At 42.3% G+C, this 25505-nt stretch overlaps 1 protein-coding gene across 1 annotated transcript in view; it reads left to right on the top strand.

Moving 5' to 3' along the window:
• The window catches only part of LOC114569992 (retinoic acid receptor alpha-B), a 29005-nt gene extending 15799 nt beyond the window's left edge, over window positions 1-13206 (top strand). The window contains exons 3-9 of the mRNA XM_028600181.1: window positions 406-547; window positions 1995-2155; window positions 2361-2537; window positions 2717-2921; window positions 3176-3243; window positions 6438-6528; window positions 12848-13206. Coding sequence (XP_028455982.1) covers window positions 406-547; window positions 1995-2155; window positions 2361-2537; window positions 2717-2921; window positions 3176-3243; window positions 6438-6528; window positions 12848-13167 — 1164 coding nt within the window. The 3' untranslated portion in view covers window positions 13168-13206. The remainder of the gene's footprint in view (window positions 1-405; window positions 548-1994; window positions 2156-2360; window positions 2538-2716; window positions 2922-3175; window positions 3244-6437; window positions 6529-12847) is intronic.
• Window positions 13207-25505: the final 12299 nt, after the last annotated feature.

The raw sequence follows: 25505 nt of genomic DNA, 5'->3' as shown, positions 1-25505 counted from the left end.
TTTTTTTGATACCAGTGCTGAAACCATACTTTTAAAACGATGCCGGTGGTGCGAGGTGCAATTGAACGTGCCATTAGGTCCCGCCAGTCTTGTTTTTCCGACAACTCTGACCAAGGCAACGGTCACGGGGGTTTCAAAGTGGAGCGAGTCTACACTGTGTCTTTAGCTGCGGGCTGTTGTACGTCCTGCTGCTGGAATCCTTAAGAATGAAATACAGCCACACGCTAGACCGTTTGTGATGATATTAGCTGATAGTGCAGCTTTGGTCCTAATACAATACAAGGTGGTCCCCTGTCTCTACTGGAGGTTAAAGCCACAGCACCTCCAATTGTTCACAATGCTGTGCTGTACTCTGTTCCCCTGCTTCTGTATTTTCGGTCATTGCCTCCATTTCTTCTGTGTCAGGGCTTCTTTCGGAGGAGCATCCAGAAGAACATGGTGTACACGTGTCACAGAGACAAAGTCTGTGTCATAAACAAGGTGACGAGGAACCGGTGTCAGTCCTGTCGACTGCAGAAATGCCTCGAGGTTGGCATGTCCAAGGAGTGTGAGTACAGTATGTAGATGCAGTGCCATTCTGAGTGTGGAGTAAAGAACTGATTGACCGATTCATTGGGCCGATTAATGCCATTTTGAGATGATCGGCATCGCCCGATGCCTGCGCTCATGAAGCCAAAAAAATGACTGCCTTAAACCAGCTAAACTAGCTTACAGGGCTCGATAAATTATTGTATGGGCGTCACCAGGCCCCATTCCTACTCCCGACCAGTAAAACATTTATCGGATTTGTTATTTGGTATGCTTGTGGAAAGGTAAGTAAGAAAGTGTAAGTGTGAAGCCTTTAAAGGGCCGCCCAAACAACAACGGAATGTTTTGAAAATTGGCTTTCCTTTGCATTTTTCAAAACTATACTGCAAGTTAGGGCCCACAACTTAATGCAGCCTATATATAGACAATGCACACAATAACAGTACAAAATAAATATTAATTTAAATTCAGCAATTTTGTATCTCATGAAATGGGCATTATATATCGGCCACCTGCCGCCCCGCTCTCTAAACATCAGCATCGGCCATGGAAAAATCCATATTGGTCGGCCACTAGAGCAAAGTGTGGAAAAGGGTGAGCTTCGAAAGGCACTTTTCTGCAAAGGGTTAATTTTTGTTAATGTTTTAAATTGCTTTTCAGTCATAGCAATAATAAAGCAGAGCACAGCGCAATAAGTGATTTCTATACTTCAAGCAGGAGATGCAATACGGCTCAAGCTCAGTGCTCCTCTCAGGCAGCACGGTGATGTGTTTTAACCTCCATATTTGTCTCCCTCTGGTGGCCTTTCGCAGTTGATACACGCCTCACAAAACCACCACCATTAACTTAGAAGAACCAGGGTCTTGCAACACTGTAACACCTGCTTTTTCAAATCTTAAAGGGGTTCTCCAGAGGGCAGCAGTTTTCAGATTACATTATGTGTTTACATAATTGCAAAAGGGTTCTCCAGTGTTTTCTCAGCTAGCCTTTTAAAAGGATATCAGATTAGTAAACAGAATGTGCCTTTGGACCATTGGATGAATGGTTGCTGATAATGGGCAATGTAGATATTACATTAAAGATCAGCCACTTCTTTCTACAACAGTCGACAACCCTTTTGCAGTTATGTAAGCACATAATGTAATCTGAAAACTGCTGCCCTGATTAAAAAAAACAATACAACTGATCTCAGATGGTCTTCTGTCTGTAATGGAGTGGAAGGGAAATTTCTATGTTACCCCAAACTTTTGACCGGTAGTGTATATACAGTATGCCAGGCTCTAAACTAGGTAAATGCCAATATCTTTCAGTGCCACCCTAGGATTTACAACAAAGTACAGGCCAGTTGGAAGCTGTGACATTTGAACTTTGAAAGAGCAGCCTCGTTGTCCTCGATTTAAGATGTCAATGCGAGCTGCTGCATAAACCTCTGAGCTAAATCTTCCAATCTTTACCCCCACCATCAGTGGTGCGAAATGACAGAATGAAGAAGAAGAAGGAGGAGAAGAGGCAGGGAGAGACAGAGATCTACGTCCTGTCAGCCGACACAGAGCAGATGATTGAACGAGTCCGCCGGGCCCATATGGACACATTTCCCTCCCTCTGTCAGCTGGGGAAATACACCACGGTACACACACCAACACCAACAAGCTTATTTTAATTTTTTTTAAAAGCAGATGGAAATATTCTTAATAACTCACACCTAAAAAAAACAAATCGAACATACTGGTAAAGCCAATGCTCTGAATGGGTTTTCTTCAGCTTTTTTGAAAAAAATGTCTCTGCTTTTTTTTTTTTTTTTTTTTTATTCTTTACCTGACCCCAAACTGCAGAGCAATAGCTCGGAGCACCGTGTACCTCTGGATGTCAGTCTTTGGGACAAGTTCAGCGAATTGTCCACCAAATGCATCATTAAGACAGTGGAGTTCGCCAAGCATCTCCCTGGTTTCACAACGTTAACCATTGCTGACCAGATCACCCTGCTCAAATCCGCCTGCCTCGACATACTGGTGAGTTCATCACTTTTGTCGCACATAAACACACCGTAAGAGCAAGTAACACGAAACGATTCCTCAACAAAGACAAATCCTCCACATTTGGAAGTACACAGTTGCAGTACGGCTGAAAGTTGTGTATAAAAAGATGTTGTTTTCTTTCTGCTTTCGGCCAACGTATCCCCTTTTCTTAGATTCTAAGGATCTGCACCCGCTACACCCCAGACCAGGACACCATGACCTTCTCCGACGGTTTGACTCTGAACCGCACCCAGATGCACAACGCCGGGTTCGGACCCCTCACGGACCTGGTGTTCTCCTTTGCCAACCAGCTGCTTCCGCTGGAGATGGACGACGCAGAGACGGGATTACTCAGCGCCATCTGCCTCCTCTGTGGAGGTACTGCACACGATTTCTCAGGGAATATCAAAATGAAATGATCAATAAAAGAAAATCATTAAAGAATTTAGAGTTGCTTTAGTGTTAGTGTTTGTGGTGGAAGAAATGTGTAAGGACAGATATTATTTGTGCCTTCTTGAGTCCCGCATTCACATAGAGATGATGTGTATCGTAGGGCTGTACAGACTAATGTTCTTGGTTGGCTACTTACTGTAAATGTGTGTGTGTGTGTGTGTGTGTGTGTGTGTGTGTAGATCGTCAGGATCTGGAGGAGTCAGAGAAGGTGGATGTTCTTCAGGAGCCGATGCTTGAAGCCTTGAAGGTTTGACACCTACTTATTGTTATAGTACTATTGTTAGTAACAGAATAGTATTGAATTTTTATTCCAGAAGAAGACGTCCTTCAGTTACAATACAAAAACATGTACTACTTATACAGAAAGCAAATTATATAGTGTATAAAGTGTTTTGACTTCGACAACCCAACTGCATTTTACAGCAAACAACGAACTAGTTAACTTTCTAAAGCGGGCACAATCGCATGTTTGCTAAGAGTCGGGTCGGGACTCCAGCATTAACACACTGACAACATTGTATTCAGAATATAAAATATTTTTATAGCACTTTTTAATGTGTGATTGTGTACACGAGATAGATACCAACCTTTCGTGAACTTGTGAATTTCGCCAGCCGTCTTCTCTCCTTTATGGAGACATACGCTGTGTGCACAGTGGGAGGAGCTGTGTGTGTGTGTGTATGTGAGCGAGACGCAAGTGACCAAGAGACGGAGGAGAGCAGGGAAAGGTAATGCAGCTTAATGTGTTTTAAGTAGCGTTTAAAAAAAAAACACATTAGTCTATGTGTGGGAAAACACTCTTTTCTGTCTGAGTCAAACATTAATCACGACTGTATGACCTTTCGGTACCGCTAACTCATTAATCTACAGTGAGCAATACAGCACCATAAAAAAACCTTTACAACAGCAGGCGTGATAACTAACAAATGTTAGTCCGGTTCCATCATTTTTTCTTTTTGACTTCCCTACCATGTCTGTGTCGCTCAGCACAAAGCCTATTTGTTGTAACTAAAGGTGTCTTTGAAAATGTATAGTTCATTATACAGGTCTTAAAAAGGCTCAGTAATACATCTGGTCACTTTTATTTTTATTTCTGCAAACCCTCTCAAACATGATTGAATTGTGCTATTGTTTGGTACATTTGTCAGGGTCAGATTACTACACATTTGATGCTCTAGTGAGCATTTGGGGCAGCGGGATGGTGTATGTGGGATTGAGTCAAAATAAACTACAGTGTGCATGTCACCCAGTGCAAAAGTGCGCTCATTGATGTGTTTTTAGTAGTGGTTGGACAACAATGGAACTCTGTAGCAAAGAGGAATACAATTCAGTTCAATATTAGTGTCAAATCATAACAGACGTTATCTGAGAACACTTTACAGATAGAGTAGGTCTAGACCACACACTATAATTTACAGAAACCCAGCAATTCCCTCCTAAGAGCAAGCATTTGGTGCAAAAGTGGCAAGGTAAAACCTCCTTTTAACAGGCCTAAACCTCAGACAGTTATAGCAGTGGGTATAAGAGAATTACATGATTAACAGTGGCTATTATTATAACAGTAAAGATCATAGAACTATGACTAGTTATAATAGTTGTAGCAGTGCTGGGCGTTAAGCAGGACCTCGGCACCAGTTGCAACCACGATCCAGAGAAATCTATAAGGCGAAAGAGCACAAGGACTCCCATTGCTCCCATTCTGCTTTTGGAGACTCTAGGAACCAGAAGTAACCTTACATTCTGGGAGTGCAGTGTTTTAGTGGGGCAATAGGGTACTATGAGTTCTTCAAGATATGATAGGGCCTGACCATTAAGAGATTTTAAATTCAATTCTGGATTGTACAGTGTAGAGAAGCTAATACGGGAGAATTATGATCTTTTTTCCTAGTTCCTGTGAGAACACGTGCTGCAGCATTCTGAATCAAATGGACAGTATTAAGGGACTTAATCGGGGCAGCCTGATTGTAAGGAATTACAATAGTCCAGCCTCAAAGTAACTAATGCATGGACTAGTTTTTCTGCATCGTTTTGAGACAGGATGCACTTAATTTGTTTGTGGGCTTTAAAGGATATATCCTGATCAAAGATTACTCTGAGATTCCTTATAGTGGTGCTGGAGTCCAGGGCAACGGCAACTAATTAGTTTCACATTGCTTGATCGATAGATATAATTGGGTATCATAACATAACAGTGAAAGTTGATAAAGTGTTTCCTAATAATATTGCCTAGAGGAAGCATTTGCTGTATAAGGTAAACATAATTGGTCTAAGCACAGAGCCTTGCGGAACACCATGGATAACTTTAGCTTGCATGTTTTTTCATGCACACTTTATGAACGTGGACAACTCAGTGAAAGATTTTGCATTAATTATGGCATTCAATCCCTGTTTCTATGTTCATCCTGTGTCTAGCCTATTTTCATGTGAAGCACTAAGTGCATGTAATTTCCTTACTGTAAAGCAATCAGCTGTATTGCTTGTATGAAGGGTACCATACAAATGAAGATTATCAATTTTATTATTATTACAAAGGCTGGAATTGAAATAATAAAAAAAAGATAGGTTACCAGTCACAAAAGTGAAACAAATAGGTTGTCACATTGAGAATGGTTGCTCACGCTCACCCTCCTGTCCACTCATATTTACCCGCATGAATCCCAATAACCATGATGAAAATGAAAATGAAAATATATCTATGCAAGATTGGCGTAACATGTTAGGCCTACAAATGACTTACTGCACATACTGAACCTATCATCATTATTACGTTTCAAACATGTAAAAAAACGTCTCATATCTTGTTTTCTTGAATGACAGGCCTCTGTTTTGTGGGTTAATACGCTGATTATGAACAACCAAATTGTGTGTCCCTTTTTAAATATTGCTGCCGCAAGGAATTGTGTGATGGCATTCTTCTCCTTTCCTTTAGTAAAGGCTGGTCCAGTGTATCCTATGCTAAATGAGATAATAAAGGAAGCAGTGAAACACCTTTCCTTATCATTCAGAGAATTCGACCAGCTCCTATCATGGCGGCCGCTTGAATACTTCCGGGTCACTTCACTCAGTTAGGGACCTTCCCACCCAAAAAGGACTATTGGAACACAGCCACACACTAAATACACTAGGGAGGGAAGGATAATGAGGGACAGGTGAAACTAGGGCGGGGCAGACAATCATACAAGGGCAGGAAGTGAAGTGATTTGAAACCAGAGGATAGGGGAGTACATCAAATAAAAACAGGAAACAATGAATCAATACCGCAACGAAAAACATAACCTAAGGAGCAGAGTGTGGTGTGACGGAAACAAATCGGTATCCGTTCTCTCAAGCATCAGTGGTTAATAACATTGCAGAGGGAACGTCACGATAATAATAGCTGATTTATATTATATACATAAATATAAACAAATTCTTTTCCCCCATGTCTTTGTGTGTGCTTAGATCTATGTGAGGAGGAGGAGGCCTGATAAACCCTGTATGTTCCCCAAGATACTGATGAAGATTACTGACCTCAGGAGCATCAGTGTGAAGGGTGAGACACACATGCATACACATACACACGCACACACACACACACAAGTGGTGGCTGGCGATTTTACTTGGGTGCAGTGCCGGCACTAGAGATTTTCTTTTGCTGGTGCTATGGGGTTGCTCGACTTTTTAGTGAGGGTGCTTTGAAATTCAGGGTTTCCTATTGGGTGGCCTGTGGCTCGGAGGAAGAATGGTTGCCCCATACCCACGAGGTGGGCGGATCAATCCCAGGCTCCTCGGGCCACATTCAAATTCATGGAACAGCAAAAGACTCAGTTGTCTATGACCATATTACAAATGGCTCTGTGATTGGCGATGTAATCCTGTCCTGTCTCCTGCACACTCCAGAGAAAGAGAGGGAGAGAGAGGACTGATGTTACACAAGTAGTTCTGTCTCCTGTTGTATTGGTTTGCCCTCTTATCGACATAAGAGGGGCGCATGCTCGTGCAGCGACCGGCAGCAACTACGTTTGTATCAGTGTTTGTCTATGATGTTCTACTAAACTCGACTTGAATACAGTGGATCTGGACCGATCGACAAGGTGGAATTGGATAAGATCTAATTCTGACCGTCTTCTATGTTTGCAAAACCACGGAGCTTACAGTGCGCTTTATACTGTGGTTGGCGTTCTGCCTTTCTTATGGTCTCCAGCTCTTAACAATGCTCCGCCACATAAAACAAGGAAGCGGGGCAGAAGCGGTGGCGTACTTCAGAGACTACGGAGGCAAGACACTCTCTCTCTCTCCTCTACCATCCATCCATCATCCTCGCTTATGCACAATCGATTCCAAACAAACTTGATGAACTTCGAGCCCATGTTCGCTTTCAACACAAATTCAGAAACTCATGTTTGTCGGCATTTACTGAAACTTGGCTTACAGATAGAAATTTGATTGCGGAAATGTCCATTGGTGGATTCGGCGAGCCGATCCGCCTTGACCGTGATGCCCGGTCTCACTGGAAAATCACAGGGCGGGGGTGTGTGTCTGTATGTTAATGATAGATGGTCGTCGTCAGAGAGAGATTAAGTGCACTAAACATGTTGAGCTGCTGTCTGTGCCTCTACGCCCACACTACCTCCCCCGGGAATTCCCACAGATATTTGTCACCGTTGTGTACATTCACCCGAGAGCTTATGAGGAGGAAGCCTCGGAGTCTGGACTTAAAGTAACCCCCGAGGCTGCAATCCATACCTCCAGATGCGCCCATGCCGGTGCTTGGTGACTTCAATCACTGTTAATTGAAAAAAAAAAAAAAAAAAACTCACAAGAATTTCTACCAAAACGTCACCTTGCTCAACCAGGCATAATACGATTCTTGACACGTGTTATGGTTCTGTCAAAGGAGCATTCGAGTCCCTCCCCCTTCCCCCGCTGGGCAGGGCTGATCACAGTTGTGTGCAGCGCTTACCAGTATATCGGAGGGGTCAGGAGGGGTAATATCACCACAAGACAGATCAGCACCTGGACTGAGGATTCTGCCCCGAGTCTACAGGGATGCTTTGACTGCACAGACTGGGACACGTTTAAGGAATCTCGCAGTGACATCGACGAGCTGACCGACGTCATCAGCAGCTATGTGTCTTTTTGTCAAGACTGTGCGATTCCAAAAAAAGACTGTGAAGGTATTTCCTAACAGCAAGCCATGGGCGTTAAAATCTCTGACAACCCTGTTCAATTTGAAAAGAAGGGCATTTCGAGAGGGTAACCTTACCGAGTTGAACAGGCATAAAAAAAAAGAGATCAGGGGGTGAAATGGGCTGTTGAAACAGAATTACAAGGAGAAGCTGGAAAGAGATCTTGCTAACAATAGGCTGGGGTCTGCCTAGAATGGTTTAAAAACTATTGTAGGCTCAGAGTGCAAAGGCAAAAATGATTGATGAAAATTGATGGTTGTAATTCTGACAATCAATTGGCACAGGAGTTTAATAAAGTTTTATCTCAGGTTTTGATTGCCTTGATTTAATAGTGAAATTGTACATTTGAAAAACACAATATCCAGTTCGGGATCTATTCCCTTTGATGTTCTCTCTGCGGCCAAACCGTTTAAACACTCTAAAGCTAGGAAAAGCCCAGGTCCTGATTAGCCTCTTTGTTAAAGGAACGTAGTTATAGGAACAGTCCACTTCTAAACAGTTCTACTAACTACTCTCCCCCAAAACCGTTTTTTTTGCCATTGGAATTCACACTAGCCAAGTGGCCATAGGAACAGACCTTTTGTTATTATAATCAGAGCTATCTAACCACCACTATGCGGAAAAGGGAAAAGACCCCGCCCTGAAGTAGGAGCTGAAAGAGTTACAGGAACTGTGGCCAGAGGAATTAAAAAAAACCCAAATTGGTCCAGTCGGAACACGAGAAAAAAAGGCTTCTAGGAACGTTATGTTCAAGGAACTGCAAAAATCCCTCCGATCGGAAAGCGGTTATTGTATAAGTAGCCGACTGCTTTCCTCCTGTGCAGAACAACTGGCCCCCATCTTTAACCATATCTTCCAGCTGTCACTTAACCTACACAGGGTGCCAAAGAGTTGGAAGCAGTCGATAGTCATCCCTGTGGCCAAAAACAGCCATCCTAAAGTTCTTAATGATTTCAGACCTGTGGCCCTGACTTCTCTTGTAATGAAAGTCCTTCAAAAAACGGATTAAAAAGAGATATCATTACCAAGACTGCACATCTACTTGACCCTCTTCAATTTGCATATAGAGCTGTTGACTTTTTGTCAGCTTTTAACACGATCCAGCCCCACGTTTTAATTGATAAACTTATCAATAATTTTAGCTTAGATGTTAACATTGCAGGCTGGATTCTTGCCTTTTTAACATCCAGAACTCAGAGAGTGAGGGTTAATGGATGCACGTCTGGGGAATTGATATCATCCACTGGGTCACCCCAGGGTTGTGTCCTTTCCCCTCTCCTCTATATTCTTTATACCGACAGGTCTTCTTATTTTAAAGTTCGCTGAAGACTCTGTGATAGTCAGCCTGCTACATGATAGTGAAAATGACCACGGTCCTGTAGTTGATGAATTTGAATTTGATTGGTGTGACAATGCATTCGTACACCTAAATGTACATAAAACTAAGGACATGTGCATTGATTTTAGACACAAACTCACTAACAACCAACATACCATTATCAAGGGGCTGACTGTAGACTCTGATGAAACCTATAAATACCTTGGGACCATAGTGGATAACAAGCTTAAAGGTCCCATGGCATGAACATTTCACTTTATGAGGTTATTTAACATTAATATGCGTTCCCCCAGCCTGTCTATGGTCCACCAGTGGCTAGAAATGGTGATAGGTGTAAACGGAGCCCTGGCTATCCTGCTCTGCCTTTGAGAAAATGAAAGCTCAGATGGACCAATCAGGAATCTTCCCTTTATGACATCGTAAGGAGAAAGGTTACCTCCCCTTTCTCTGCTTTTCCCGCCCAGAGAATTTGGCTCACCCATGAGAGAGAGACATCATGGCTTTCAAACAAGCAAAGTGGCAGTTGGTCAAGGCCTAGGTCTATATAAAAGAGACTTCAGATACAGTATTAGGGGACCACTAAGGTCTATATAAAAGAGACTTCAGATACAGTATTAGGGGACCACTAAGGTCTATATAAAAGAGACTTCAGATACAGTATTAGGGGACCACTAAGGTCTATATAAAAGAGACTTCAGATACAGTATTAGGGGACCACTAAGGTCTATATAAAAGAGACTTCAGATACAGTATTAGGGGACCACTAAGGCCTATATAAAAGAGACTTCAGATACAGTATTAGGGGACCACTAAGGCCTATATAAAAGAGACTTCAGATACAGTATTAGGGGACCACTAAGGTCTATATAAAAGAGACTTCAGATACAGTATTAGGGGACCACTAAGGTCTATATCAGGGGTCGGCAACCTTTTTGATATGAAGTGCCCTTTTCAAAATTTCTTGTTTATTAGTGTGCTATGTCAACATTAAGTTTAATTATGACATTACATCAAAAGTTTAATATCCAGGGAATCTGTAGTTTTATTCCATAGCAACATTTGATAACATTTAGCCTAGTTCCCTTAATAAAAACATAACGTAATTATATTCGGAGTATGATACAAGGCTGTCCTCCTTATGAAAACATCCACATCTGAGTTGAAATCATTAACCTTACCAACATTACACCAATGTTTTTTATCATCTTAAATGTCACTCTGTTATAATGGCAGTAAATGTCAAAACAGGAGGATTAAGAGTAACAGACATATGAGAACTATACAATAATGCTGCCATGTTTATGAAACATCCACATCTTAATTGAAATCATTACTCTTGTCAGCAATACTCTTAATACTTGTATTTTTTTACAGATTTATATGCAGTTCCCATTTTGCATACTGCTTGCAATTATATTCGCTCATTTTAAAAAAGGTTGCATGGCAGCAAATGTCACAAAGGGAGAATTAAGTGTAACAAACACTATACAAGAATGCTGCAATGAAAACATCCACATCTGACATGAAAAAACAAACTTTGTTGCCCACAGTGTTGAAGTCTTCAGCTCAATCAGCTGCATTTCCACGTCCTGTATATCCAGCCAGTCCATCAGAGCTAAATCCAGTTCATGTCCATCAAAGCTATCGGGTTTAATCAAGAATGAGAACATGGGTCCATACTTCTGAAATTCCCGAAATCGTGTTGTAAACTCCGACTCAAGTTCGCTGATGTATTTGCATATTTCAGCGGCACTGATGCTGTGCTCCGTGGACAGCTCCCTTAAGTGCCTGAAGTAGCGGAAAGTGGAGGTGGCAATGTCCCTTGAAAAAAAACTGTTTGCCCTGCACCTTGCAGGTGTAGATTAAGCTCGTTGAGGTGTCCCGTAATGTCCCTGAGAAACATAAGTTTCACAACCCACTCCTCGTCCTGCAGTTCGGGATAGTCTTGGCCTTTTTCAGCCAGGAAGGCCTTTATAGCATCAAAACAGCTGACAAACCGCTCCAAAACCTTCCCTCCTATTAGGGGACCACTAAGGTCTATATAAAAGAGACTTCAGATACAGTATTAGGGGACCACTAAGGTCTATATAAAAGAGACTTCAGATACAGTATTAGGGGACCACTAAGGTCTATATAAAAGAGACTTCAGATACAGTATTAGGGGACCACTAAGGTCTATATAAAAGAGACTTCAGATACAGTATTAGGGGACCACTAAGGTCTATATAAAAGAGACTTCAGATACAGTATTATGGGACCACTAAGGTCTATATAAAAGCATCCAAAAAGCACCATGTCATGGGACCTTTAAATTTACTTTCCACTCTGAAGTGTTATGGAAAAAATGGCAGCAGCGCCTGTATTTCCTGAGGAAACTGTCCAAGTTTCATGTCGACAAGTCCCTCATGGGGGACCCTCCATGTCCCTCAGATCTTTTGTTGAATCTGTCCTGACCTTCTCCCTTCTCTGTTGGTTTGGAAATCTGAACACCAAGTCCAAAACTAGACTAAACAGAGTTGTGATGCTGAGCAACAAGATATTGGGTGTCCAACAGTGCACATTATCAGACCTGTTCCATGGTCAGGTAGTCAGGGAAGCTAATGCTATTCGCTCCGACAGTTCCCACCCCTTATTCCCTGAATTTCAGTCCTTGCCGTCTGGCTCCCGTCTAAGATCCATCTGTAAGGAGTAACGGGTACAAGTACTCCTTTATACCTGCAGCCATTTCCTTCTTGAATAGTAGTCGAGGGAGGAGTCTTCTTTAGTCTTCTTTAGTCTCCTTTGATCTCTTGGCTACCTCATTTCGTCCTCTTTCTTTATTCCTTGGTTGGTTATATATTCTAGTCTGTTGACTACGTGTTGAGGATGTCAGAAACGTTGATGAAAGGCGTTGGTGATGTAATATAATGGATGCTGATGTTGCGTTGATGATGGTCATTGTTGATTGTATTGGGTCAACTTTGTAGGCTGATGTGCACTTTTTTTCCTACCCTATGTGGGTTACTTTGACGCTGCAATCCATGCACCTTGTACTGGTATTTACTTGTCGTTGTACAGTTACGGTTGTGTTCCAGTTGGAGTGTGTGTAGAACTTGTACATATTCATGTGTCTTGTATGTGTTTGTTACTTGCTGCACACCTAATCGCCCTTCAGGGACACAAATAAAGTTGAAGTTGATAATCCGCAAAAAAATAGATATTCTAATATATTCGAACCTCTGTGGTTTTTTTAGAATGAATATTCAAACCCCAGACCTGGGACTTAGCCCAGGTCCACCTACACAACGACATAATCTCTTATCCTGAACTTCTTCTCTCTGCCTTTTATTTCTTTTCTTTCATAGGAGCGGAGCGAGTGATCACACTGAAAATGGAGATACCTGGCTCCATGCCTCCCCTCATCCAGGAAATGCTGGAGAACTCTGAGGGACTGGAGGGGCACGGAGCCGGGGGAGGGAAAGGGGGAGGCGGAGGAGGAAAAGGTAGAGGAGGGGGCAGAGAAGAGGACGAAACCGAGGTCGGAAGCCGTCGTCCAAGCCCGTCTCCCAAATCAGTTCGCTCTCGCAGCCCAAGCCCCGTGCCCTGCTCGCCCTCTTCTTCTTCTTCTTCTTCTTCTTCTTCTTCTTCTTCTTCTTCTTCCTCGTCTTGCTCCCCCACCACCTGAAGTCCTACACCCAGCACCTATGCTCCACACAGCACCCCCAACCCCACCCCCCCCCCCCCCCCCCCCCCCCCGCACGGCGTGGCACTGCCACAACACCATCCGCACAGCAGACTGAAAAGAACTGCACCTCCATAACAGACGACCGGGAAGACAAAAAGTCTGAATGTCTGAGCCCAAAAACTCTCTGGGTTACTGGGGACACGTTCGGTCCACGAGCGGGGGCCACAGTGACTATCTAAGGTGGTGTGGGGTTGAATGAAAGCAGGTAAAGGACGCTGTGAGGACTTGATTTGTTGTTTAGACATCATGGTTTTACATTAAATCCAACAACAACAACAACAAAAACATTTCACACGCCTAAAAGGTTCATTATATGCCAACTGTGTGAACCTAAATGAAGAAGTATGGAGATTCTGAAATGTGGACGGCCCGATGAAGAGGATTCCTCTTAAATCGCACATCTTCTCCCTCATGAAAAGTCATGTATAGTACGCAGAATCAGTACGTGTAATATATTGTATATAAAAAAGGCTGTGAAAGAAGTTATGTCGGAGTAAGGCGGACTTATACGATAAGATATTTTCTTAAATGTACATTTGTGTGTAATATACTGTATTTACCCAACACAATATACCCAACACAATATATGCCCCCCCACACCCCCACCCCTCCCCTCACAGAGACATCAGGGGGAAATATTAATCCTTGACTTAATTTTCTTCCACTGGAATCAAAAATGTAAACGTAAATTGGAGACTTTCTATCACTTTAGGCGCAAATGCATAAATGTATTTCTCTGTGTCGCTTTGCATCATCATCCGTAGAAATGTATTTAGTTTATTTTTTGTTTTTCATGAATGATGGAGTTTAAGCCACTCAAATGACTTGACTTGTGAAACATAAGCCCTTTTCATTTTAAAATAATGACCTTGTCCGCCCGCTGGTGGACAAGGTAATGTGATACCAGAAGTAGGGCTGCTGGATTATGGAGAAAAAAAAAATGATAATCACGATTATTTTGAACAAAATTGAAATCCTGATTATTTGACACAATTCCGTATTGATTTTTGGAAAGATGTTGCATTTACTGAGGTTAAAAAAAAAAAACAGTGAAACAGTTAAACAAATCAAAATTGAAAAAACACCTTGAACTCTGACATTTCCCTTAATACTTTTCCCGTTCTCATTCAGAAGACAAGACAAAAGAGTTTACTTACAAAAATGTACCGTGCAAAGTCATTTTCTTTTCTCCATTACTGTTTTCGTAATCGTTAGGAGCCCAAAATCACAATCATGATTAATTTCAATTAAAAATGTCAACCGTTGCTCCGTCCGGCGCTAAGCACCGCCCAAGACGATTGCGATTGATTTAAAAAACTGCCAATAAACCAGAGCACGTCTTGCTCCTATCCCGGGAATGCTGTGTGGACTAGCCGGACCCTCCTCCGCAGCGTCGCGGAGGAAGGTCTGCCAATGCGAGACTACTCGTCCGGTAACAAGTTATCCCCGCTGGGGTACTAGAGCTGTCGAGCTCTGCACAATTGACCGTTCGCAAAAGCCACGCCCCCTAGTTACTGTTACTACGCCCGTCAAAGTATTGAGAACCAGACACATAGCCATGGCTGGGTTGAGCTCCATACCTATTGGTATGAGTGATTGGTTTTGGAGTAATGCAGCAGACATATCCTCCAGGGCCCGACAGAAAGGGCTGCAATATGCAGTGGAGGGATGTGTTCAATGACCCTCAACCTCTTGCTGAATTATCTGTGTCGATAGCAACATGTGCTTGACAGGCTAACAGCTATCACGCTGCCTGAATTTCCTACGGAATAATAAAGTATCTAATGTTCTAACTTTACTACTTTCGATAATAATGCTATATAGAACCACAACTGCTAACTAAAGTCCAGTTTTACAGATTGTAACTGTTATGTACTTAGCTACTTAAACTACTTATTGATAATTGATATAAGTTAGCTCGCTAGCTTTACTTACCTTGGAGCAGACATATGTAGCTATGCTTAATAATCTACAGGCATTTAGCAGTGAGTGGGGTCTCCCACACTGCTTAATCCATTGTCGGCATCTTTCCGCTTGGGTCTTGGGCTTTGGAACGGCGAAAAAAATGACCCCTCCCACTAAACTTTTGGGGTACCTGGTGTCAGACTTGCAGGTGCCATAGGCGCATCGTTTCACCATCTTGCTGAAATCGCAATGTTTGACGGGGGTCCTTCTCCTTAGTTACAGTTGCTGAGCTAGGATTGGACGAGGCCCGTTTGAGGGCGGGGTTTTGCGAACAGTCAATTCTAGTTTCATTAAGGTAATATGGAAATGTCATCATCAGGGATGACAGGTGCTGCCCCCAGAACGTACACAAGCTGTATTTAGTGTTTATAGTGTGCACCACTAACTGTCACTGCCACTGTCTCACTACACCACCCCTTACTTTGTCAGGTACAAATGTCAATTTTCACGGTTATCCTCTTTAACTCACTGGAAAATATGAAAATACAGGGAGTTAATAAAAATGGATGATTACCTTCTATCCTAAATGATGTGTGCTCTTTGTTAAACCATGGTGATCACTGTGAAATAGGCCTGCGTTTTATATATATATATATATATATATATATATACATATTTCCAAGAGCTCAGCTTTAGGGAATTTAAATCGGCATATTAGCCAGTCATCGTCATGGTCCCTGAAGTCTCTTTTTCTCCTGATTCTTCCATTAGCGTAGTTCTCCTGCAGGGCCAGCAGTGCCATCATGCAGCATTACGCACGGGTTCACCGCAGTATTTATGTTTACAACAATTTGTGATTGTTAACACTTTGCCATCACAGCATCAACTAGTGGTATCCCCCACCCCGAGATACAATTTGAAGACGAAATGTAATAGGCAAACACACTTTTTTTTTTATAATTCACCTTTGCGTGGTAAAACGGGGCTGAAAATGTGCGTACGCCACGTTTATAAATGAGACTCCTGGATAGAACCTGCTCCACCTTTTCTTTATCCGTATACTTGGTTCCAAACCGTGGATCAAGAAGAGACGCAGTGTCAAGCCGCTCATCTGTGACCTGATCGGAACATTTCTCATTCAAGTAGGCTAGAATGTTTCTTTTCACATCCTTTGTCAGCTGAGTATCACTCTCTTCCTCAGCGAGAGTGGATGTGTTGAAGAGACTGAGCACTGGCTTGAGGTAGGAGACGCTGACATGTTGCTCTCCTGACGAGACGTCTGTGAAGTCCTGGGGCCTCGTGTCTGAACGTTGCGTACGCACGAAAAGCTTGCGTACGCTGGTTTTCACGGACACTTTTTGATGTATAAAAAAATGAACTTGATGTGAGAATGTGCGGGCCGTCCACAAAGTCTTTTCTGGCTCTGTAACGTGGCCAATTCTAACTGAAAGTGGGCTCAACATTCACATCTTGCCAGCTAAGGACCAAGTGCCTTGATTTCTTGTCAGCTTTTAGAACCTGACAAATGGCCCTCTCTTGCTCAAGTAATCTTTGAATCATCATTTGACGTGATCCCCACCTGGTAGGCGTTTCAGTTGTGAAAAGAGATTTACAGCTATCAATTATAGTTTACTATTAATATAACTATTCCTTACCTACGGCTAGGTGAAGCCCATGACAAAAGCACTGGAGTCTTGGCCAATTGTTCAGTTCAATAGCCTTCTTGATGGCTCCTCATTTCCTCATTCATTCATTCAGTCTGTATCAGGCGCATTTTAATGCAGTTTGTTATCTGCAAGAATAAAAAAAACGTATTGGTTTATGTTAGGCAGATTATAAAAGTTGTCATGTCCTTATGTCGACGATCCCGTTGATGAAAAAGCTGGTGTTATTTCAGTTAGCCTAGCTGGTTTGATTTGCATTGAGAGATGATCTTATGGAAAGTACCCCATGCCAATCTCTAGGTATGGTGAAGGGTATGTGATGATGGGGGGCTATTTTAATTCCAAAGGCCAAAGGAACTTTATCAGGATGCATAGTATCCTGGATCCATGAAATAACTGGCCCTTAAAAATACAAATCTGCCTGCCTCTATGGGAATTTAACATAGGGGTGTACTGACTTACTGTATGCCCCCTGTATTTTAAGGAAGAACATTTATTTATTTATTTACGATAAATTATTCATTCACAAAGAAAATTAGTGTCCTTAAAGGTTGGATATTTCCTCATTTTATTTTTAATTAAGGCATTGAGATCAATTTCCAAAAGATGATTTTTTTCTGTCAGTACCCGATCCGTTCCACCTGCACAATCCGTTCTGCGCTTGCGCAATATGTTCACGCATGCGCAGATGATAATACCGTTTTACGATTTGTTCCACGCTAGCCTCCACCCAAGCTAACGTTAGTTTAGCTAACAGCTAATTCGGCTAACCGCTAGCCGACAAATAACGCATGCACAGAACGGATCGTGCAGGCAGAACGGACAGCTAGATTCAGTCTAAAATAACGTTAAGTCAAACATAATGGGAAAAGCAGGCTACAGCAAAATTAAGACTTTACAGTAACAATAAAGACAAGTATTGAGTGATTGTATTTTAATTGAGCACAAGTAAAGTAGAACTGACGTAACAGCTGTTATATATTTTAACGTTTGTTTTCAAGTTTTATTTTGAGGGTCTTTTAAAAGTTTGCATGCTGTCTCAGCTAGCGGTTAACCGAATTAGCTGTTAGCTAAACTAACGTTAGCTTAACTGTGGAGGCTGACGGACGGCAGACCGCTACAATCAGCTAGCGGTTAGCCAAATTAACTGTTAGCTAAAGTAATGTTAGCTTCCCAGTGGAGGCTAACGGCAGACCGCTATAATCACCTAGCGGTCTGCCCGAATTAGCTATTAGCTAAACTAACGTGAATTCGCTATTAGCTAAACTAACGTTAGCTTCCCGGTGGAGGCTAGTGTGGGAACAGATCGGTAGTGTCGTAAATCATCGTACCACAGCGCATGCGCGAACATCTTGCGTATGCGCAGAACGGATTGTACAGTTGGAACGGATCGGGTACTGACAGGGACCATTCAGCAAGGCACTCTGGGTAACATTCAAACACACAAACTGGTTGCTATGGACTCGTCACTAGGCTTGCTCCACTTCGCCGTTCAAACAAAGTGGAATAAACGTATAAAAGTCCAAATCTACACAAAACCTGCAATCAATCAGTAAGCTGACATCAAATGTGGCATTTAGGAAATCTTTATTGCAACCTTTTGCAAAATTTTGCTGTTTCATGAATACAAAAGTTGGGTGACTCCCCGCCCCATCCGGACTAAAAAATGTTGGATGACCTTCCCCATAACAAAGAATAAAAAGGTGGTCCATTCCATAAATACCGACCGGTCCCTTAGTATCTCAATATTAACTCAGTATCTCAATATATTGACAAATGTAGCACAAAAAGTAAGGACATTTGTGTTTGGTAGATTATTTCTCTGTGGTAACAGTGCTTTTTGGCAATATATCTTAGGGCCGGGACACATCAGGCCAATTATCGGCCGTGGGACAGTCTGGCGAGGTCAGTGACTCAAATCGGTTCGGTGTGTCCCGTGCCGTCGTCCGTCTGGGGGGCTGTCGGCGTTCATTTTGGCCGACCTGACATGTTCGGTCGGCGGCAGGGCCGTCGGGATTCACCCGGAAATGACGAGCGGAATGAGGTGACTACAGTCTCTCAAAATCTGATGAAAATCTTTTAAACCGACCTTTGTTGAGCTGATATGAAGACAGATTCAGCAACTGCATGGCCTATTTCTCGCTTAAAATGTTTTCAGAAACACGTTTCAGTGAACTATTTTAGTACAATATGAGATCGTATTCTGAACGGCCGCCATGACAGTCCAGGTCTGAATATCCGGAGAAAACGAACCCATGTGACCTGTTCGTCCAATCAGCTGCCGGTTTTCATTTCTTGGGCAACATTACAGATTAGCGCCGCCTGCTGTTATGGAGGCGTATTACGTCTCGTCTCCTCTCGTCTTTTTGGACCTCGGGGACGCGACTGATCATATCGACGGGGTTTTCTGTCAACGGTCAGCTGTCGGCTATATGTGTCTACACCATTATACCGTTGGAAAGCCTATTTAGTTCCCTTTTTTAAATGGTGTCCCATTTGTAAGGAACATGCATTTGTGGGATTGTGGGTTGCGCCCATGAAAAATTTGCCAAATCTTCTCTGCCAGTGCTATACAGCTTATTCTGCCATTGACTCGTTTGGTGGATTGGATGATTGAAGTTTGAAGAAACAAGACATATTGGCAATTGAACAATTTATTCATTTAACAAACAGGAGACCCAGTCGCTTGTGGAAGAACCATACACAGCCATAACAGCCTGGCACCTCTTCCTCATGCTGGTCACCAGCGTGGTCTCACACTGCTGTGGGATGGCATCCCATTCTTCAACCAGCATTTGTCGCAAGTCAGCCAACGTGGTTGTGTTGCTCACTCTGGCACCAACAGCACGGCCAAGCTGATCCCACAAGTGTTCAATGGGGTTGAGGTCAGGACTGCTGGCAGGCCATTCCATCCTCTCCACTCCCACATACTGGAGGTAGTCTCTGATAAACCCCGCCCTGTGGGGGCGAGCGTTGTCATCTCGGATAGAGTTTGGTCCCAGACTGTGGATATATGGGATTGCCACTGGTTGCAGAATCTCATCTCTATATCTCTCTGCATTCAGATTGCCTCCAATGATGACAGGCCTTGTTTTTCCAGTGAGAGAGATGCCGCCCCACACCATCACACTGCCTCCACCAAAAGGTGTTATTCTATCGCTGCAGCAATCAACATAGTGTTCTCCGCGGCTTCTCCAGGGCTTTATTTGAGCCGGAACCTCGCCGGATCATGTTTTGGCACCTCAGACGTTGGATCCAGAACCTTTTTTTATTGGATCCGGCACCTCCTGTGTGACTATGAAAAATGAATCGCCAAGATGAAAAAAATAAATTACTGTGTGTATTGTTCAATGTTGTTATCAGTCTTGTTAGTCCTTATTCCCCATTGAAGTTCCACAAAAATCTTGTGTTTGCATTTTCCATGCGTTTTGAGGTGAATTTTCAGGGTAAGACGGAGGGAGGATAGGGAGGGGAGGCACTTCAAGTGTCACATGCGCTTGTGCTGGTTGAGATTGCCGTTAGCCACGTTTCACTCAGGGGGAAAAATGTCAAAAAGACGACAAAGTTCGCTTAACTTATTCAAATACGCTGGCCAGTCGGATCCCAAACAAGCAAAGGTGCACGTCAGGCTACATACGGCGCTTTGTGTTTACAGCCCACAAAGCGCTAATGCTAGTATGCGTTAGCTGAACTTTCAACCCGGTCTCACGGCAGTTTGTGTAAATGTCAACGTTATTCTTAATCTATTGATACGTGTTCACAGAGACGTTTTTTTACTTGTAAATGTCACGTTATTTTTCTCGTGTTCACGGAGACGTTTTTTTTTATATTACTCCCTACCATTTTCGCACTGTGGCCACAAAATATGCATTCCATTGAAATACATTACTTCACATTTTCGTGTTGTCCACCACATAAAAACCGACAAAAACGTCTCCGTGAACACGTATCAATAGATTACAATAATGTCACATTTACACGAACTACCATGAGAACTTTACGGAGCCTATTGTGTGTGTGTGTGTGTGTGTGTGCGCACTAGCTAAATGTAACCTGTTTCGTATGTCGTTTCTATATATTTTAAATGTGTGTATGTGTTTAAACACCACTTGAGCCACGGTGAAATGTTGTTTCGTGTATATGGTTGCAATGACAATAAAACACACTTCAGTTGAGTTGAATGCTGCCTCACTGTCTGTCTGTCTGTAAACGGTAGGCGTGGCTTGGGAGTGGACTCCCAAAGCAGCAAAGCAAGTGCACTCTGGGATTTGGTGTCTTTCATCCATATGAGCCAAAAACACATTTTCTGGCTTATCTCGGCCTAGAAGGCACCAGTTTCTAAAATGTTTTCACATTTCTACTACATAAGTGACCCAATTTAAAGATATAGTCGTCTTTCCAATGGTGATATATTCCTTTTTAAGATCTTATTTTGAAAAAGACTTCCCGGTCAAATAAATATAGCAAGTAAAAGAAGTATAGAGTAAAAAGTACAATAATTCCCTCTGACATGTAGAAAAGGAAAGTAACAAAAAAAATGGAAAAAAACGTAAGTAAAGTAGTAGGCTACAAGTACCTCAAAACTGTACTTAAGTACAGATGCTACTTGAGTAAATGTAGTTACCTTCCACCACTGATTGGGCCAAATTGTTCAACTTTAATAAAGGTATTTTTTCCAACAGGTCCCTTTGTATCCCTATGTAATAGACAAATATAATATGAATTTTGCTCGTTCATAATGCCGAAATAAGCTCCATTAAAAGAAAAGATAATGGGCCTCCCTCATGTTTAAACCCTGGCTATATGGCAGTGGGTCTTTAGCTTCGAAAATAATCAGCCTTGTCTCAAGTCTATTTTATATAGACCTTAGTGGTCCCCTAATACTGTATCTGAAGTCTCTTTTATATAGGCCTTAGTGGTCCCCTAATACTGTATCTGAAGTCTCTTTTATATAGGCCTTAGTGGTCTCCTAATACTGTATCTGAAGTCTCTTTTATATAGGCCTTAGTGGTCCCCTAATACTGTATCTGAAGTCTCTTATAGACCTTAGTGGTCCCCTAATACTGTATCTGAAGTCTCTTATAGACCTTAGTGGTCCCCTAATACTGTATCTGAAGTCTCTTTTATATAGACCTTAGTGGTTCCCTAATACTGTATCTGAAGTCTCTTTTATATAGACCTTAGTGGTCCCCTAATACTGTATCTGAAGTCTCTTTTATATAGACCTTAGTGGTCCCCTAATACTGTATTTGAAGTCTCTTTTATATAGGCCTTAGTGGTCCCCTAATACTGTATCTGAAGTCTCTTATAGACCTTAGTGGTCCCCTAATACTGTATCTGAAGTCTCTTTTATATAGACCTTAGTGGTCCCCTAATACTGTATCTGAAGTCTCTTTTATATAGACTTTAGTGGTCCCCTAATACTGTATCTGAAGTCTCTTTTATGTAGGCCTTAGTGGTCCCCTAATACTGTATCTGAAGTCTCTTTTATGTAGACCTTAGTGGTCCCCTAATACTGTATCTGAAGTCTCTTTTATATAGACCTTAGTGGTCCCCTAATACTGTATCTGAAGTCTCTTTTATATAGACCTTAGTGGTCCCCTAATACTGTATCTGAAGTCTCTTTTATATAGGCCTTAGTGGTCCCCTAATACTGTATCTGAAGTCTCTTTTATATAGGCCTTAGTGGTCCCCTAATACTGTATCTGAAGTCTCTTTTATATAGGCCTTAGTGGTCCCCTAATACTGTATCTGAAGTCTCTTTTATATAGGCCTTAGTGGTCCCCTAATACTGTATCTGAAGTCTCTTTTATATAGACCTTAGTGGTCCCCTAATACTGTATCTGAAGTCTCTTTTATATAGACCTTAGTGGTCCCCTAATACTGTATCTGAAGTCTCTTTTATATAGACCTTAGTGGTCCCCTAATACTGTATCTGAAGTCTCTTTTATATAGACCTTAGTGGTCCCCTAATACTGTATCTGAAGTCTCTTTTATATAGACCTTAGTGGTCCCCTAATACTGTATCTGAAGTCTCTTTTATATAGACCTTAGTGGTCCCCTAATACTGTATCTGAAGTCTCTTTTATATAGACCTTAGTGGTCCCCTAATACTGTATCTGAAGTCTCTTTTATATAGACCTTAGTGGTCCTCTAATACTGTATCTGAAGTCTCTTTTATATAGACCTTAGTGGTCCCCTAATACTGTATCTGAAGTCTCTTTTATATAGACCTTAGTGGTCCCCTAATACTGTATCTGAAGTCTCTTTTATATAGACCTTAGTGGTCCCCTAATACTGTATCTGAAGTCTCTTTTATATAGACCTTAGTGGTCCCCTAATACTGTATCTGAAGTCTCTTTTATATAGACCTTAGTGGTCCCCTAATACTGTATCTGAAGTCTCTTTTATATAGACCTTAGTGGTCCTCTAATACTGTATCTGAAGTCTCTTTTATATAGACCTTAGTGGTCCCCTAATACTGTATCTGAAGTCTCTTTTATATAGACCTTAGTGGTCCCCTAATACTGTATCTGAAGTCTCTTTTATATAGACCTTAGTGGTCCCCTAATACTGTATCTGAAGTCTCTTTTATATAGACCTTAGTGGTCCCCTAATACTGTATCTGAAGTCTCTTTTATATAGACCTTAGTGGTCCCCTAATACTGTATCTGAAGTCTCTTTTATATAGACCTTAGTGGTCCCCTAATACTGTATCTGAAGTCTCTTTCCCGAAATTCAGCCTTGGTGCAGAATTACAGCCACTAGAGCCATTCCCCTTTCCTTAGGATGTGCCATTTCTGTGTCTGTAGCTACTGAGGAGGAGAGGGGGGGGTTGGCCTTGACCAACCGCCACTTTGCTCATTTGAAAGTCATGATGTCTCTCTCTCTCTCATGGGTGGGCCAAATTCTCTGGGCGGCCAAAGCAGAGAAAGGGGATGTAATCTTGCTCCTTTTTCCGCCATTTCTAGTCACTGGGGGACCATAGGCAGGCTGGGGGAACTCATATTAATGTTAAAAACAACCTCATAAAAGTGAAATTTTCATGCCATGGGACTTAAATAAATATTAGGTGCCTCACTGAGTATATTGCATCAACGTGCTTCACAAAGACCAAAACACATGCATAAAAGCATTAACACACATACAGTAAATATAATGGACATGTATACATAGATGAGGTGGAAATATAACAAGATTAAAACAGCAGCCACAGTTGAAACACAAATTAAAATCCATGAAAAGGCGCACATGTACCGGGGAGGTTTATGCCTCGACGCAGAGGTCTAGGGTACGAATCCGACCTGTGACAATTTCCTCTATGTCTTCCCCCACCACCAAAAAAAAAATATCTTACAAAAAAAAATTACATTTGTGTCCATTTTTCCTAAATAGGCTAATATTCTTGCTGTGATTGTGATGTTTCTAGGTGTGGGTTCTCATTTGACCACTAGATGTCCTCCTTCATTTCATGGCCGCTTCATCGCGACAGCTGCTGGGATTGTTGTCTGTAGCGCGCACACTCACACACACACACACACACACACACACACACACACACACACACACACACACACACACACACACTCTATCAGACAGCACATTGAGCGTATTGGCCACGCCCCTCTCGTGAATAATGCATCACCTCCCGCCGACCAGAGGAGACTCGTGCAACCGGAGCTCTTCAGACGTCAGCTCGTGCTCACCGGAGGAAGCAGAATAATGCTCTTAATATCACCAGCCGTGTATTGATACGCTGATACTACTAACCGGTAATGAATGGGGAATTAGGAAGGGTGGGAATCCGCCTCACGCGCAACACCCCGCTTGGTTTCTACCGGGGATTTTACGGAGGAGTACACCCACCGAGGGCTCTGATATTAACCCGGCCGTGACCGACCTATTATCTGCGGGGCTGGCCTCCTTCTTATCGCCGGTGATTTCAGGGGAAACAAACAGCCAAGGTAGGTGTGTTGTATTTCCCCGTGCTTTTGTGTGTGTGTGTGTGTGTGTGTGTGTGTGTGTGTGTGTGTGTGTGTGTGTGTGTGTGTGTGTGTGTGTGTGTGTGTGTGTGTGTGTGTGTGTGTGTGTGTGTGTGTGTGTGTGTGTGTGTGTGTGTGTGTGTGTGTGCTAACATCGTACCAAAACAGCAATAATGAAGAAATCAATAACTAAATATATGTATGTATGTGTGTGTGTGTGTGTGTGTGTGTGTGTGTGTGTGTGTGTGTGTGTGTGTGTGTGTGTGTGTGTAATATAATATAAATATTAATAGCCTTATAATCTTCAGACCTATTGTTGTTATTATTATAAATATAACTGTGTATTGTTCTTTTATATTCATAATGCCTATACTGGATGTGATCTTCTAATGACTTTAGTTACTGTGGTGAGAGTATAAAACATCACTTTAAAATCCTCCTTACACACCACAGAAACCCATTTCCCTCTGGTCTTGATGGCGTTCCCTGGGTAATGGCCTCCAACCTGCAGCTGATCCTGTTTCGGATCATTTCACTAGTGCTTAACAAGCCAGACAGCACAACGTTGTGGTTGTAGCTACTGAAGAGTGGAAAAAAAGTAGCACGTACATAACAATACAGGCTACAATTAGTGTGGTTGTAGACTGGAACAGATAACCCTCAGGAGGGTGTGTGTGTGTGTGTGTGTGTGTGTGTGTGTGTGTGTGTGTGTGTGTGTGTGTGTGTG

The sequence above is a fragment of the Perca flavescens genome, chromosome 15, assembly GCF_004354835.1.
Source record: "Perca flavescens isolate YP-PL-M2 chromosome 15, PFLA_1.0, whole genome shotgun sequence".
Classification (NCBI taxonomy): Eukaryota; Metazoa; Chordata; class Actinopteri; order Perciformes; family Percidae; genus Perca; species Perca flavescens.
This window is presented reverse-complemented; position numbering and strand designations above follow the sequence as displayed.